The sequence below is a fragment of the Canis lupus genome, chromosome 11 (assembly GCF_011100685.1).
Source record: "Canis lupus familiaris isolate Mischka breed German Shepherd chromosome 11, alternate assembly UU_Cfam_GSD_1.0, whole genome shotgun sequence".
NCBI classification, from domain to species: domain Eukaryota; kingdom Metazoa; phylum Chordata; class Mammalia; order Carnivora; family Canidae; genus Canis; species Canis lupus.
In genome coordinates this window covers 65963616-65979683 of record NC_049232.1, presented here as the reverse complement: position 1 = coordinate 65979683, position 16068 = coordinate 65963616, and the positions used below count along the sequence as shown (strand labels likewise).

At 38.8% G+C, this 16068-nt stretch overlaps 1 protein-coding gene across 1 annotated transcript in view; it reads right to left on the bottom strand.

The window, feature by feature from the left end:
• MUSK (muscle associated receptor tyrosine kinase) overlaps nucleotides 1-16068 on the bottom strand; it is an 89751-nt gene that overhangs the window by 23895 nt on the left and 49788 nt on the right. Inside the window, exon 8 of the mRNA XM_038553299.1 lies at nucleotides 8136-8295. Within this exon, the coding sequence (XP_038409227.1) occupies nucleotides 8136-8295 (160 nt within the window). The remainder of the gene's footprint in view (nucleotides 1-8135; nucleotides 8296-16068) is intronic.

Sequence of the window (16068 nt, the reverse complement as noted above, 5' to 3'; positions counted from 1 at the left end):
CCTGTACTGGTAAGACTGGGTAAGGATAGACGGGTCTCTGAACCTCAGCCTTCCAGGAAGGACTATTAATGCCACCAAGAATAGGAAATACAAACTTTTCCTCTACTGAATCCCTTTGTCTGTTTTTTTTGTTGTTGTTGTTTTTTGTTGTTTTTTTTTTTTTTTTGGCCAGTTTTACTCAGATCTAATTATAACGTTGTGTAAGTTTAAGGTATACACTTATATAATGCAAAATAATTACCACCTTACCATTAGCTAACACCTCCATCATGTCACATAATTACCATTTCTTTTTTGTGGTGAGAACATTTAAGATCTATTCTCATGGCAACTTTCAAGTATAGTACAGTATAATTATCATATGTGCAAAGATTCCCGGAACTTATTCATCATATAACTGGAAGTTTGTACCCTTTGACCAACATCTCTTCATTTCCCCTACCACCCAGCTCGGGGTAACGACCACTGTACTCTTTCTATGAGTAAGACTTTTCAGATACCATGTAGAAGTGATAACCTACATCTCTGTCTTTCTCTGACTTCTCTCACATACTATAATGCCCTCAAGTTTCATCCATGTACAAATGGCCAGATTTCCTTCTTCATCATGGTTGAATGATATCACATTGTATGTATACATGAGGCACTATGAGATATACGTTGAGATATTTTATAAATACATATATCACATATTTATCCTTTTGTTTATCGACAGAAAGTTAGGTTGTTTCCATATCTTATAACTTATCTGCTGTTTTGACAAATTGTGAATAATGCTGCAACAAACATGATGATGTAGATACTTCTTCAATATCCTGTTTTCATTTCCTTTGGCTAAATATCCAGAAGTGGAATTGCTGGATCATATAGTACCTCTGTTTTTAATTTCTTTTTTTTGTTTGTTTGTTTTTAATTTCTTGAGAAACTTCCATACTGTTTTCCATAGTGGCTGAACCAATTTACATCCCCACCACAGTGCACAAGGATCTTATTTTCTCTGCATCACACTTAACTCATCTTTTTTTTTTTTTTTTTGATAGTCATTCAAACATGTGTAAGGTAGTATCTCATTGTGGTTTTGATTTGCCTGATAATTAGTGATGTTGAGCATCTTTTCATGTACCTGCTGGCCATCTGTTTATGTCTTCTTTGGAAAAATTTCTGCTCAGATTCTCTGTATGTTTTTCTGAAAACACTAGGTTGCTTTTTTGCTGTTGAGTTGTATGAGCTCTTTATATATTTTGGATATTAACTCCTTCTCAGATATGTGATTTGAGACTATCTTTCCCCCATTTCATAGGAAACCTTTCCATTTTGTTGATGGTTTCTTTTTTTAATATTTTATTTATTTATTCATGAGAGACACAGAGAGGTAGAGACACAGGCAGAGGAAGAAGCAGGCTGCCCACGGGGAGCCTCATGAGGGACTTGATCCAGTTTCATTGGTGTATGAATCTGTTTTCATGCCAATTCCATACTATTTTGATTCTTACTTATAGTTTTATAATATAGTTTGAAATCAGGAAGTGTGATGTCTCTAGCTTTATTCTTCATTCTCAGGATTGCTTTGGTTGTTCACAATTTTTGTGGTCCCATACACATTTTAAGATGGTTTGCTCTATTTCTATGAAAAATGCCATGGAAATATTAATAGGTATTGCATTGAATCCGTAGCTTGCTTTGAGTGATACGGGAATTTTAGCAATATTAATTCTTGTGATCCATGAAACATGGTATCTTTTCATTTATTTGTGTCTTCAATTTCTTTCATCAAAATCTTTTTGTTTTCAGCATACAGATCTTTTACCTTCACAGTGAAACTTATTCCTAAGTATCTTATTATTTTTGATGCTATTGTAAGTGGAATGGTTTTCTTTATTTCTTTTTCCAATGTTTTGTTGTTAGTGTATAAAAATACAACTGATTTCTGTATGTTGATTTTGTATGCTGCAACTTTACTGGTTTTGTTGATTCATTCTAATGTTTTTTTGGTAGAGTCTTTAGGATTTTCCTATATAAAGATCATATCATCTGCAAACAGACAATTTTACTTCTTCCTTTTCAATTTGGATGGCTTTTATTTCTTTTTATTGCCTAATTGCTCTGGCTAGGACTTCTAGTACTATGTTGAATAGGAGTAGTGAGAGTAGGCACTCTGTTGGCCCCCTGTTGGCAGAGTCACCCCAAAGGAATGGAGGGATCAGTAATCCCAGCTGGTGTAATAATGAATTGTTTCAAAACCAACTCATAATTGATGCCAAGTGAAAGCACTGTGCACCCACCCACTAAAATATGGCATGATTTAAGAAATAAAGTACATTTGAAACCTTCAAAAAAAATAGGAGTAGAGAGAGTAGGCATCCTTTTCTTGTTCCTGATCTTAGAGGAAGATCACCATTGAGTATAATGTTGGCTGTGGGTTGGTCATATATAGCTTTTATTGTGTTGAGGAATGTTCCTTCTAAACCCAGTTTGTTGAGCATTTTTATCGTGAAAGGATATTGCATTTTTTCAAATGCTTTTCTGCATCTATTGAGGTGATCATGTGATTTTTATCTTTCATTCTGTTAATGTGGTGTATCACATTTATCTGTGTATGTTGAACCATCCTTGCATCCCAGGGATCAATCCCACTTGATCATGATAAGTCCTCTTTTATATGATGTTGAATTTGACTTGCTAAAATTTTGTTGAGAATTTTTGCATCAGTGTTCATCAGGGAAAGTGGTTTTCTTTTCTTGTCATGTCTTTATCTGGCTTTGATATCAGAGTAATGCTGGCCTCATAAAATGAGTTTGGGAATGTTCCCCCCTGTTCAGTTTTTGGAAGAGTTTGAGAAGAATTGGTATAATTCTTTAAATGTTTGGTAGATTTAGTATCAGTGCCTATTTGGTGGCATCTGGCTCTTTCAGAGTTGTGCTCAGTATAGGGATCGTGGGCTGTCTTGTTGGTCTCTGTCACAGAGCCGAGGGTTCTAATGACAAAGAGAAGGCACCTGGCCAAATACCCAGCATCCTGGTGATTTTAAATTGCAACTTGAGCCTTTCAAGGTTGTGGCTGGAAGGAAATGCAACTTCCTGGTTCATAGGGAGAGGTTCCAAAATTTTCCTGACTCCTTTTGATGACTAACAGCAAATGTAAATGAGTCAGAAAGAAGTATATCACATTTCTCAAACAATGCATAAGGATTGGGGCATACACATGGAAGAGTTGTGGGAAAATGAAGACTGATCTTTATTTTTTATATTCCTTCAAACACTAGAAATATCATTAGAGATAATCCTAAACACTAGACCAGATTTTTCCATTTCCAGTTTTCCTGCTGGGATGAGTAAATAAACCGATGGAGGAAAAGCTTCAAAGGGAAACAGAGAATGTGACAAAGGAGGCTGTTGACTACAGAACACTAGGGGAGGATGGGAATGGCTGAAATGAGAGAAAGGAGAGTTTGGGGTAAGGAAGCATTGCCAGAATGTCAAGAGGAGTCACCACGCCTGACTCAAAACTCTGGACCTCTGAGGCCATCAGAGGCCAAAGGAGAAAGGGGCTGAAAGCAGGACTGGAGAAAGCGGATGCCACATTCAAGCTCTGGGAGGTCTGGGGAGCATAAGACCATGGTTCTTTAAAATGATTCTGAATTAAGTGGCTCCATGGATCTTATTTTCACCAATGTGGCTTCACTTTCCTGGAATATTACCTAAGGGAGCACCTCAGGATTGGGAGGCAGTTTCCTCATTGATAACACTGCGAACATTTTGAGGCATCTAGTAGATTTAATGGAAAAGAATGGGGTCAAGGAGAGGAAGAGAAAATGGCAGATGTCTTATGGGGTTCAGAGGTCTTATTCCACTGCACTCATGAGACACTCTCATTAGATCTGCCTGGGGAAATTTTAGGAAAACTAGAGGAGCTTCAGGCCTCATAGTCCATGAGATACAACAGGAAAAGCAGATCAGGGGATGAACAAAAGGATACTGTAGCTTTTTATGAATTAGCTCCTTAAGGGAGTCTCTCTTTACTCATCTTAGTAACATTTTTTTTCCCTGCAGTGCAGAAGGATTCACACTTATTGGTTAACATACAGCACCTAACACTTGCTAAACGTGCACTGCCAGGCCCATTGGCTAAAGTCAAGTCATTGCTGGTTCCAGTCAACATGACCATTACACTTACTGAGGTCACTGCTCCTCATCTGCATTCAACTCTGCTGCTGCAAGAGATTTCAAGTCCTCTGCCGCTATATACCAGTCCATGCATTGCTTCTACCATCTTTTTCCCCATACAAATGCTACTGCTGTTCTCCCCCAGCCTACCATTGCTGATTACCTCCGTCCTCACTCTGGTCTTCTCTCAGCATTGATGCCCAAGACCATTTCTCCATTTATCTTCTATGCTGCTTGCCACAACTGAAGGTTCTTTCTACCACCAGAAGACACCATTAGTGTTTTAGTATTTTAGCCTTCTCTGTTGGTATATTCCATTTATTAATGCAGTCGGATCAGGCTCTCATCAGGTATATTCCATTTGTTAATAGAGTTGGATCAGCCAGGTCAGGGATGAAGGGGTGAAGTTGCTGTATACAATATGGCGGTAATCATGCTTTGTAGTCATTTTAGCATCTTAAAGATCATGTCTGTGCAATGAGTCTGCCTTGGTGTGATGAAGATATACCCATTATATTAGTTCTCCTTACTTATTTCCATAGTACTGCCTTCATACTCATCTTTGTACTTAAGATGGTAGACCCTGAAAGTTGCTGTGCTAAAGGGATTGTCTCCAGCTTGGTGTGTTATGGAAAGGAGGAAGGTAGAGGAATTAAGAATTCAGATATACATTTTATAGAGTCCTTGCTGTAGACCAAAATCCTCGAAGAGAGATATAAATAAAGGAAAAAGCCAAAGCAGGGGGACTTTTCTCTACTTCTTATTTGGAACTCTAGAAGCAAGGAACCTTATTAGGCATCCCTTACTCTGATATAAAATGGCCACATTAGTGTAAAAATGGTAGCATGACATGGTTGGGTAGACAACGGAACTGGGTCAATAGGTCTAAATCTCTCTTGGATTTTGTATAACATGCAAGTGATCCAGAAGTTACTTTAGGCCCCACAGGGATAAAGAAGGAGCTGAATTAGAACTCAACAGGCCTGGCTTCATAGGGAGAGACAGGGTGACCTAGTTCCAAAGGTTGGAAAGTAGACTCTAGAGAGGGGCTTGATGAAGGATGTGACAAAGATGGAGAGGACTGTGCTGTTACAGGAGGAGCTTCAATGGTGCTGAGCCAGCCAGAGGGGAGAGGGTCTTCTACATCCTAACAAAGCCAAGAGATGAGATCCCAAGATCTCCAGCTATAGACTTCACTAGAGAATGGGGTAGAGGTTTGTTCCAGAGGGGCACTACTGCCTGGTTCCAAGTCCCTTTTCCCCCCGCCATCTAGGAAGAGCCCCAGCAGAGAATTAATATGTGAATGACTGAATTAATTACCTCAAATGAAATGCTCTTAAGATTAGCAACACTAATTTTTCTCTTTCACCCTGAAAAGGCATAGGTTAAAGTAGATTAAATCAGTTTATTTTCTTGGATTTGAGTATTCATATGTAAATATTTCTCTCTTTCTCTCTCTCTCTCCCTCCCTCCCCCCCCTCCACACATGCACATGATATAAATGGATGGATAGAGGATAGGTACTGTAAATTGCTATTTATTTATTTATTTACTTAATGTTGGTTCTTGATCAAATATCAAATAAAACATAAGATATTGAGACTAATTCCAGGTTATTCAAAGGCATTATAATTTTAATTATTTTTTTAATCTCCTGGACCTCCTCATGTTCTTATATTTTTATTTTGTTTTGTTTTATAAATTACTATTTGTCCTAGACACCTTTCTTAAGCTCTTACATCTACTACACTATTAACTCGTTCTACTACACTGCTACATTCTAGCACATTCAAATCCTCTTGGGTTTGTTTGTTTGTTTGTTTGTTTGTTTTTAGGGGAGAGAAGAGGGGGAAGGGGCAGAGGGAGGAGAGAGAAAGAGAGAATCCCACAACCCTGAGATCCCACAGGGCTCAATCTTACAACACTGAGATCGTGACCTGAGCTAAAATCAAGAGTTGGTTATTTAACTGACAGAGCCACCTAGGCACCCCTCAAATCCTATCATTTTTTATCCTAATAGGTCTTCTGTATCTCTCCTCTTCTCTCTGTACCAATTATTGCAGTTGTCTTTCAGACCTTCATTACTTTTCTAGATTCTTTGAATAGCCTCCTGACTGTGTGCCATATCTCCCAATATTTTACACCCAACATCTGTTAATTTGTCAATGGTATCTCTGATATTACTAATCTCCTCTAAAATAATTAGATGACTTCCCAGTAATTGAAGAATACATCAACCTATTCAGGCTATTCATAACCTGGCCAGAGCCCACATTTCTTTTTTTTTTTAATTAATTAATTAATTTATTTATGATAGTCACAGAGAGAGAAAGAGAGGCAGAGACATAGGCAGAGGGAGAAGCAGGCTCCATGCACCAGGAGCCTGACATGGGATTTGATCCCGGGTCTCCAGGATTGCACCCTGGGCCAAAGGCAGGTGCCAAACCACTGCGCCACCCAGGGATCCCGAGAGCCCACATTTCAAGCCTTTCTTCCCATTCTCTATCTTGCTCCCAGTCTCCATCATGCTCTAAGCTTTGCCAACCAATTTGCTGTTTTCTTTGTCTGTGCTTCTGCAGTAGAACCTAGTCTGCATCGTAATATATATGGCTGGCTGACTTCCTTTCTAGATTGAGAGTCCCCAAAAGGCAGGGACTCCATTGTTAATTATCCCATTTGTTACTTAAGTTTGCATCCTTTAGTCTACATAATGATGGCCTGAATCTAGTGTTTAATAAATGCTTAATAAATAAGAATATTTTACAAACAACAAGATACTGTATAAGCAATAATTGTTTTATTATTGTTTGTTAAATTGAGTCAAATTCATTTTTAGAATTCTCATCATTCTCTAGGAGAAATGATTTCCCATCAGTGGAAATTCTAGAATAATTGATATGCTAGCTCAAGGTGCTATAAGCAGATTTTACTCTGGAGAGGAAGGCAGAAGGAATCCTTGGTTTTAGAATTTTCTCCTTCCTTCCTAGGCATGCTTTAGAAGGCCAGCCTTGTCCAGCGCTCCCTGTATATCTCTCTGTGGTCTCTATTCATGTCATATTAAAATCACAAACATTACCAGGAATTTCCCCATCATGGAAGATCAAAGAAGTGCCATGGTAATAAGAAATAGCAGGATCTGGAGAGCTGGCTTTGAGCACAGGTTCTAGCAGTGCTTGCCTTACATGTGAGGCCAAGCATCTCTGCTGACCCTTGGGAAGTAGACACATTAGGAGTATAACATGCCTGGCATTTCCTGATACAGGGATTATTTCCATCTTTAGGAATTCCACAAATGTTCTCAGGAGCCTTTGGGGCATTTACATTTTAAAAATAAACCTTTATAACTCAACAAAATATCCTAGAAATCTGTATGTCAGCTCTTTTCCTTGAAAACACCTGTAAGTCCTGCTATCATTTTCATGAAACAGGAAAGGGAAAGACCACAAAGTAGATCAAATACTCATAAGTAAAAATGCCCTCAAGAAATAGCCATGCAGAAATTGGCACAACCGTGTGAAGGATCTGCCAAGTTACTCTTTGAGAGCCCTGAAAAGTGTGATTAGCCCCACAAAAGAAAAAAAAAAAGAGAGAGAGAGAGATGAAGAGGAAAGAAAGAGAGAGGAAGGAAAGAAAAGAAAAGGCAAAACAGAAAAAAAGGAAGAAAGGCAGGAGGAAGGTAATAAAGAAGAAGAAAGGGAGGGAAAGAAAAGAAATGAGATGGAAGAGAAATGAACTCCTGGATGCTTGTTACCCATCATGTGGAGAGTTATCAGAGGATTTCATTTCTGAGGCAATAAATCACTCAAGATCAATTATCTAGATCAACCTCTGGAGTGCCCTCCAAGGAGAAAGAAATTGCCCAAAGGGGACTAAAGTAAGAAATAAAAGAAAAAAGATTTTGCCCCAAATGAGATACGGAATAGTGCCAACTCTCTCCTCTTGGAGCAATGTGATTACGAAAATCCATCCTACCTGCTATGCTGATGGTGGCTGCAGCCTTTGCGGTGCTGAATTTCTCTCCATGCTTATTAGTAGCTATGCATGTGAAGAGTCCTGGCTTAGTAATGAACAGCTGCAGTCTTGAGTCAATCACTCGGTCTTTCACACTTTCTTGAATGGACCCAGAAGAAACCTGATGGAGTAGAGGGAAAAAAAAACAGATAAAATTAGGTCAAGGACTTCCTGATATACTGCATCAGTTGACTTGGAAGAGACAGCATCAAAATTATGATCAAAAGACATGTGGTAGATCGCAAAAATAGCCAAAACCTTTTCTTTCTCTATGCCTGTGACCTTGTAACGTAGCTCTTCCCCCAAGAGGTAGCATCTCTCTCTGTGCTTTGAATCTAAACTTGGCCTTGTACTTGTCGGAGAAAATCAGAAACAGACTCGTAAAATTCTTGCACATTGTGGCTTACTTTCTTGTTGCTCTTGGAACCCATGACCTCCTATGACCAACCCAGAGCTAGCCTGCTAGAGGAGGAGGCACACATGGCCCAGTTTTCTGCACTGCCCCAGCTGAGAGCCAAGAACAACCACTAGATATACAAGCGAGGCCATTCTGGATCAACTAGCCCCCAGTCAATGTGCCAGTCTTAGGAACTAGATCAGCCAAGATCATGAAATCATGGCCCAGATCAGCAAAACCACCCTGTCGACCCACAGACTTGTGAGCATTACATAATTGTTAACTCCTATTCAGTTCCCCACAAATGCACACCAGATAGATAGATGGTTATGAAAAGGTTATAAAAACCAATTCTGTTTCCGAGGCATGACATACACCATGCCATACTATTTAAATCAGAAAAGCAAATGTCTTTGAAGCGCCAGGATATCAATGCAGTATTGGTCCCCAACTGGCGGGTTAATATATGTAAGTGCTCATTAGTCATCACCTTTTCAGCTCTGTGAGAAAGACAGTTGCCCAGCACTTTCTATGAGGTTGCAGAGTTAGAATCTGTACCCTTGTTATGATAATTATTCTTTAATCGTCACTGTTTGTATGAGGGGAAGATGCCAGTTTAGTTAGGAGTCTTTATGTTCTGTCTCTGAGGGAAATTTGAATGGAAAGACAACCAAGGAATCAGGCCATGATTCACCTTGGCCTCATCTCGGAGGAGTGGCCTTGAAAGCTCTCTCTCTTTGTCCCATGGTAGGGAACAGGGCTGGAAATAAGAAAATTAGAACCAGTTATTTTGCTATTTTGCCTGTTTCAACAGTTAGACTAACAAGGGGGAGGGGAAACCCTGGGGGGAAACCAGCTTCCTTTTTTTGCTGCCAGGTGGCTGGCTGGCTTTGGATCCAAGCTCTCTCTGTAGTTATTAAGCAGGGAAGTTGGTCCAATTAGCTTCTTTGTCTTTGTATTCCTTCTCTGTACTACTGGATTCAATCCTTATGATAAAAATTCCAGGTGAGTATCAATTTAAGTCAGATCAAGTCTTATGGCAGATTCCCCGGATAAATAGCTAGAACTTTGTGAGAAATTGACAAGGCAGAGAAAAAAATATCTTTAAGAGACAGACTCAGTTGGGAATTAAGATAGGATGCATCATTATCATATTTAGCGGAAGCGCAACGTCTTATGGATTTGAATCTCCAAGTTAGATAGAGAAGATGGAGTAACTTGAAATACAATTTTGCTCTCTGAATTTTAGCAACAGAGCAACAATGGAGAAAAAGGCTACAGGCCTCAAACGTCTGTGCTCAATCAACACGCTTTATGCTATTGGGGTATTTCATTTATAAATATAACCCCTTCCCAGTTTGTAGAAGTGAAATCTACAGAACAATTACTTCCCCCCCGCCCCTGCTCCTTCACGAGGTTAATCCCCCCTTCAGAAAGGAGGTCAGCGCACAGGCCTTGGAGACAAGTTGGGAACGAGTCATCCCCCAGAGTTGACTGAACTAGCACTATTTTCATGTTCACACCTAAGAAAGTCATTCCTTAAACTCCTCCTCAAGGTCCCTGAGAACATTCTTGGTGGGAAAGAGGATGAGTTTTAAACTGGCTGGCCTCTCTTCTCCTGGACTTCAGCCAGGTATGGAAATAGTTCAGCAAGGAGACCAACAGGTTACAAGGCTCATTGCTCAGTTATGATGTGGCTCCTAAAGGCTTTTCCTCCTGTTTCCAGAGGCTTTGCCTGATTCAGTTTGTGACTCATGCACAGCAAGCCTTGTTAGTCATAGTTTGAATTTGTTTTTCTTTCTTCATGGATCATCCTGACCAACCGTTAAGTATTTTTTGATGGCCTCAAAATAAAAACAACCCTTTGCCCTCCATTCTGATCTCTTTTTTGTCCCTAAGTTTCCAATTATTACTGAGTTTTGAGCAAGGTGTGCTGAGGCAAAACTGAGTACTTAATTGAGATGACGATAGCTGGTATTTACAGTAAACATGTGATTTTCTCCAAGTCACTCAGACATACTGACCTGAAGGAGATGGATAAACAGGTCTCTGCTCTGTATGTGGGGTTCTCTTTCTGAGACAGTGACCTCATGAAGAGGCAAATAGGAAACTTGATCATAAATATGCATATGCAAATATGTTTACACTTGAGATAATGTGTGGCAAAGCTTTTTGAAAGCAGCAAACTAGTATTGACCTGTGGAATATTTTTATATATCATCAATACATTAATGATGCTGGTTTGAGAGAATTTCCTCGAAGTTATGGATAATGTCGTAACTTCATGACTTGACCTTGGTGCAGGAAGACCTCTGAAAGGTATTCTGGCTTCGATGGCTTGGTCTTACATGTAGTTCCAGCTTGCTGAGAATACCTCATGGAGCTGTAGGGTATGGCCCAGAAGGGTCCATGTTTAGGGAGATATAATAATGTCTGTCTACACATCCTAAAAAAGGGATAACAGACTGAGAAAATTTTCCATATTGTTTCTGATCAACATCACCATAGTGACCTCTTTCAATCTGGCTGCTACAATATTCCATATGATATATCCCAGTTGATATATGTAATTATTTTCATTTACACAGCTAATAAGATAACTCCAAAGTTCATATACTTTGAACCCAAAATACTACCTCTTAAAAAATGTGTATAAAATAAAAGCCTCCCTTTAAGAAAATTCAAAAGCACAATCTCCGACACAGATAATTTCATTGTTTTATGAAATTCTTTTAGCAAATTAAAGTGATTCAACTTTTAAAATATTTTAGGAAGTGTATTTATTGGAAAAACAAGAGAGACATGTAATTCTACATTTTTTATTTGAATGCCAAAATAATGGAGATATCATCAATGTAACTTGACATAAACCTGGTCATCAAAATACAAGTTTATTTTCTTTTAGAAAAGTAATCTCTGTTCTATCCACATGAAACTACTACTTTCAATATTATGAAACGAAAGGAATATTACTACTTATTCTGAAATTCATCTCAGACTACAAATTTTCATGAGAAATGAATGACATTTCCGTAGGAAGAAAACAAAATAATTCTTGATTGCTTTGGGACACATGGCTAGCCTTTCTCTTCTAACTGCTCAGGGTTTCAGGTTATTGATGGATTCATAGAGGCAGGGAGGAAAGGAGCCGCCACATCCTTTAGAATTCCCATTATTCTGACTAGTGTGTTAGTGAAATTAGTTCACTGATTTGTAGTTAGTGAAGAGCTACAGTTCAAACTCTGTTTTATTCTGTGCCAATTAGCTCCCAGCTCTGCATTCATGTTTGTTCAGTCCACCCAAAATAATACCAGGGCTGTGGGCCCTTCCCTGTTCTCAATAGACTTTTCTGGTTTGCTGCTTGGTTATTAAATGCCTGAGATTGCCTCCATTTCCTGTAATTTGTGTCAGCACAAGCAAGATCATCTCAGTTTCTATTTGGACGTGGGTAGTAGCACCATGAACAAAAGTTGGCTGTAAGAGCAACCCTCTCTCTGGCCATGAGAACCACAGATGTACTTTTGCTTTCTTCCTGAAAGTCACTATTAGTTCCTCTTTTAGAATCTGAAGCAATGGGTCTATTTTACTTCCTGCTTTTTGCGAATCACATCTTGAATGATTAAGTTGGGCTCTCAATAAGACCAAAACTAATTCAAATTATCTGACTTTTTTTTATTACTTCTCAACTCCAACAGAGACTAATCTTGCATCTTCCAGTTCTACACTCATGTGAGCCTCTGAAAACATTGAATTTTTTTTAAAAGCATGTGTCTTTCCATTTTCTTTATTCCTGTTTTCACAGAGGAAGTCAAATCAGTAAAGTCCTATCATCAGTCCACCTGCTTTCTTAGGACATAACTTTACACTACCTTGAGAGGCCAAAGACAACACCAGCAGCTTCCACAGGAGAGCCACAAAACCAACTGCCAAATAAGATTTGAATTTTAAATGACACTTGAAGTTTAATTAGAGAGCTAGAGAAGAATAGGAACTACTAGTTTCTTGATTGTAACTTAACAGCATTGGAGAACGTACCCCTGATGTCATATTAGGGATCATTTTCTCCAGCCACCTGACACTTCTGTCATTACAAACATGAGAAAATCAGTGTCTGAGAGGTGAGTGAGCTTCCCTACAATTATATTTGCTGAAGAGAGTCATTTCTTGCTTATGTCTGCTAACCCTTCACCTGTTCTTATTTATCATACCTCAAGTAGCAAGCTCATAGAGTGACATTATTTTCCTTACTGACTATATTTTGAAGAGATGGATAGTAGGCAATTTAGACAAGCTAAATTAGTTTTAAACATAATTTTTGCGAAAACAGTTTTGTGCATGTATCAGGAAAAAGACCCCTTTAGCAAAAATAATAGTGAAAACAAAAATAATAAATGAATTTAAGCCCTAAAGTGGCTGCTATTGCAGAATAACACTCTTCATTAGTTGAGGTGGGCTTAGAATTTGGCATCTTTTTCCTGGTGTTAACAACATCCACCAGAATTTCACACAGGGATGTGCTTTGTTTCCCACACACTTCTCTCCTTGCCCTCCTTCCCTTCCCATGTCTTGTCTCAGACTGCACTTTCCCTTCCTTCCTTTCTTTCCTTCTGTTTCTTTTTTTCTCCTCATTTACAACGTTCCTTTGACTTTAAAATGCTTTTAAATGTTAATATATTGTAATATGACAACATGTGGACCTTGAAACCAAGATCCCAAAAAGTTGGAGAGAGACCATACTGGAGGACATGAAAAATGAAAATAATTGAGAATCCCTTAGATGATTCATCAAGGTTTGAGTTGTAGTGAGAACCATCCTCACTCCACCCACTGGACTGGTTCAAAAAGCACCCCATCTCCTTAAGGTATGAAAGAGGATCTTCAGTAGGACCACCTGAAGGGTTGGCATATGTCCCCTGCCGTGTAGTAAAGGGTTAACGTTAAAGTAGACTCAAGATGCTCAGACCCTGAACATTTGAAAGAAAGGACTGGCCTTTGACTTGCTTCTAAGAGATAACCTCTCATCCCTTGGAAAATCCTGCCTCATAAGAGGGTCTTTGTATATCTGAGACCATGAGCCATGCCAGATAGTTTGTGTTACAGTGCAAATTATGGTGAATAGCTCTATTTGTTCAGCAGGGACTCTAGGCTATACTGTATCAGTTTGACCTTTGGAAAGGTCAGAGGCTAACTAAGGTCAGTCATGTGAAACCTCCATGCTTTTGTAACTGACCCTCAGGAAAAACTCTGGACACCATGGCTGGCTGAGCTTCCTTACAAGACACCATACATGTTGACATCATTGCTGGGAGAATTAGGAGCTCTCCATGGGACTCCACATGGAGAGAACAACTGATTGCCCACTACTGAGTTTAGTCTGTGTCCTTTCACTGTAATAAACAATAACCATAAGAATAATGGCTTTTCTGAGTTCTCTGAATCCTTCTAGTGAATCATCAAATTTGAAGGTGGTCTTGGGGACTCTGACACACTTGCAATTTGTTGACACAGCAGAGATGTATCTGATACCCACCTGTAAAGTCTGAAGGGCAGAGCCAGGCTGCCTAGCAGCTCCAACGGAAGGAGCAAAGAGGGGCAGCTCTGCTCAGTGATCTGGATCACTGTGGATATACAGGTTTTATAGAAGATCTGGTTTGGAATTATTTTCAATCTTCCCCAAAGGTATTTTTGAGACATTGATGGGATCCCAACAGAAAGACTTCTCATCAACTAACAAACTGGAAGCTAAGAGGAAGATGGCTGCTCTGAGGAAAAGGAGTCACTAAGGTCATCTTGAATAGGCCTTGATTTCTGAAGAATCATGAATGTGTCCATGATGGAAAGAGTCATTTTAAATACTTGTCTGGAACAGTGGTGGAAAACCAGCCGAAAACAGTGTCAGTTAAATTAGAACTTTTCCATTTCAATTACTGCTCCTCCCTTCTTCCAACCCTAAACCTGTAGGAGTCTTAAATAGCAGTTAGGAAGTAGAGGAAGAGTGAATGAGTGTGAGAGAAGAAGCCAACCGCAGGACTGTTGTGGAAGGCAGGTGGCATGCAATCTGTAGTTTTAAGAAAGGGAGGCTGGCTCTCTCTGTAGAGTGTGCAATAATTGATCTCAGGGTAGTGAGTTTGAGCCCCACGTTGAGTGGGGAGTTTTTTTTGTTTTGTTTTGTTTTGTTTTTTTTAAATCTGAAAGGAAAGGAAAGGAAAGGAAAGAAAGGGAGAAAGAGAAAGTTCCCATTTGTGAATTGCAGTTGGAAACTTTGGTCATTACTTAGGGTTAGGTACTTAGAATTACTAAATTGGGATGGTGTTAGTAATGTAAAATCACCTAAAAGCAACTGGGAAAGTCACAGAACCTGCTTGGGGCAGGACTTTATGGTGAGAAAAGAACTTACCCTGCTGAAGAAACTTCGAAGAAAAAAGAAGATATTAAATGAGGTCATATTGCTTGCAAGTCATGCTTGCTCAGCACCCGGTTTACAAAGATAATCTCAGCCCATATGTTTAACTCTCCTTTTTCTACCCCCAAATCCCAAAAGATAAATCAAGCCTAAAATTAAGAAAAATAAATCTATAGAAGGGCAGAAGGGTATCATAATCAAAGGGCCAGAAATACTCAGCAATTTCTGGAAGATACAAAGAGATGTGACTGGCTTCATAGAAAAATTAGTATCAACCAAGTCGCTGAAACCTAAATTTCACTGAGAGGAGAATGGATACATCTCCCTATAAAGTCATGGAAAATTCCAGAGTTCAGATAACAAGGCTGTAAGTAGGGGCAGACTTTGAGAGAGTGAGTAGAGTAGTGGAAGAACGTTATGAACTATTAGGAGTGCATATAGCACTAGGCTGAGGCATCTATCTATGGGCTAGAGCCTCTTTCATGGGTGTTTGTGGGGGACATTTATGTTAAGCACTAGAGCCTGAGAAAAAGTTGACAGATTATGTATCTCTCCACAAAAATATGCAGAGCATAAAGATTAGAAAGATTGTGGGTTTAAAATAAATTTATTTACTAGAAGTCTAATGAATTTCTATTACAACTACATTCTTTCTAATCTTACGCTCTGCAGAGATAAAATGTAGAGAAGAGAAAAACAATTGTTAAGGATACAATAGAGGAAAATGTCCCTGAGTTTAAGAGAGATTTGCATCTCAAGTTCTTCCCTTTAAATTCTGTGTCGAAAGAAAATACATCAATTTACCAATTGATTCTGTAGGGCTGGCATAATATTGTTAACAAAACCTGAGCAGGAGAGTTCTTAAAAACTAGGCTATTTCCATTTTTGAAAATATATGCAATAATCCTAAAGAAATTACAGCAAATTTGAAACCACACAATTAAACAAACAAAAAAAGAGCAATGTGTTTAAAGAATGAAAAAACTTTCCAATTTAAAGTGAAAAATGACATGTTCATCACAAAGTTAAAATAATGACAAGGCATTTCATTGAGTTTACAACATATTTATGTTAAAAACATTTGTTAGATTAAG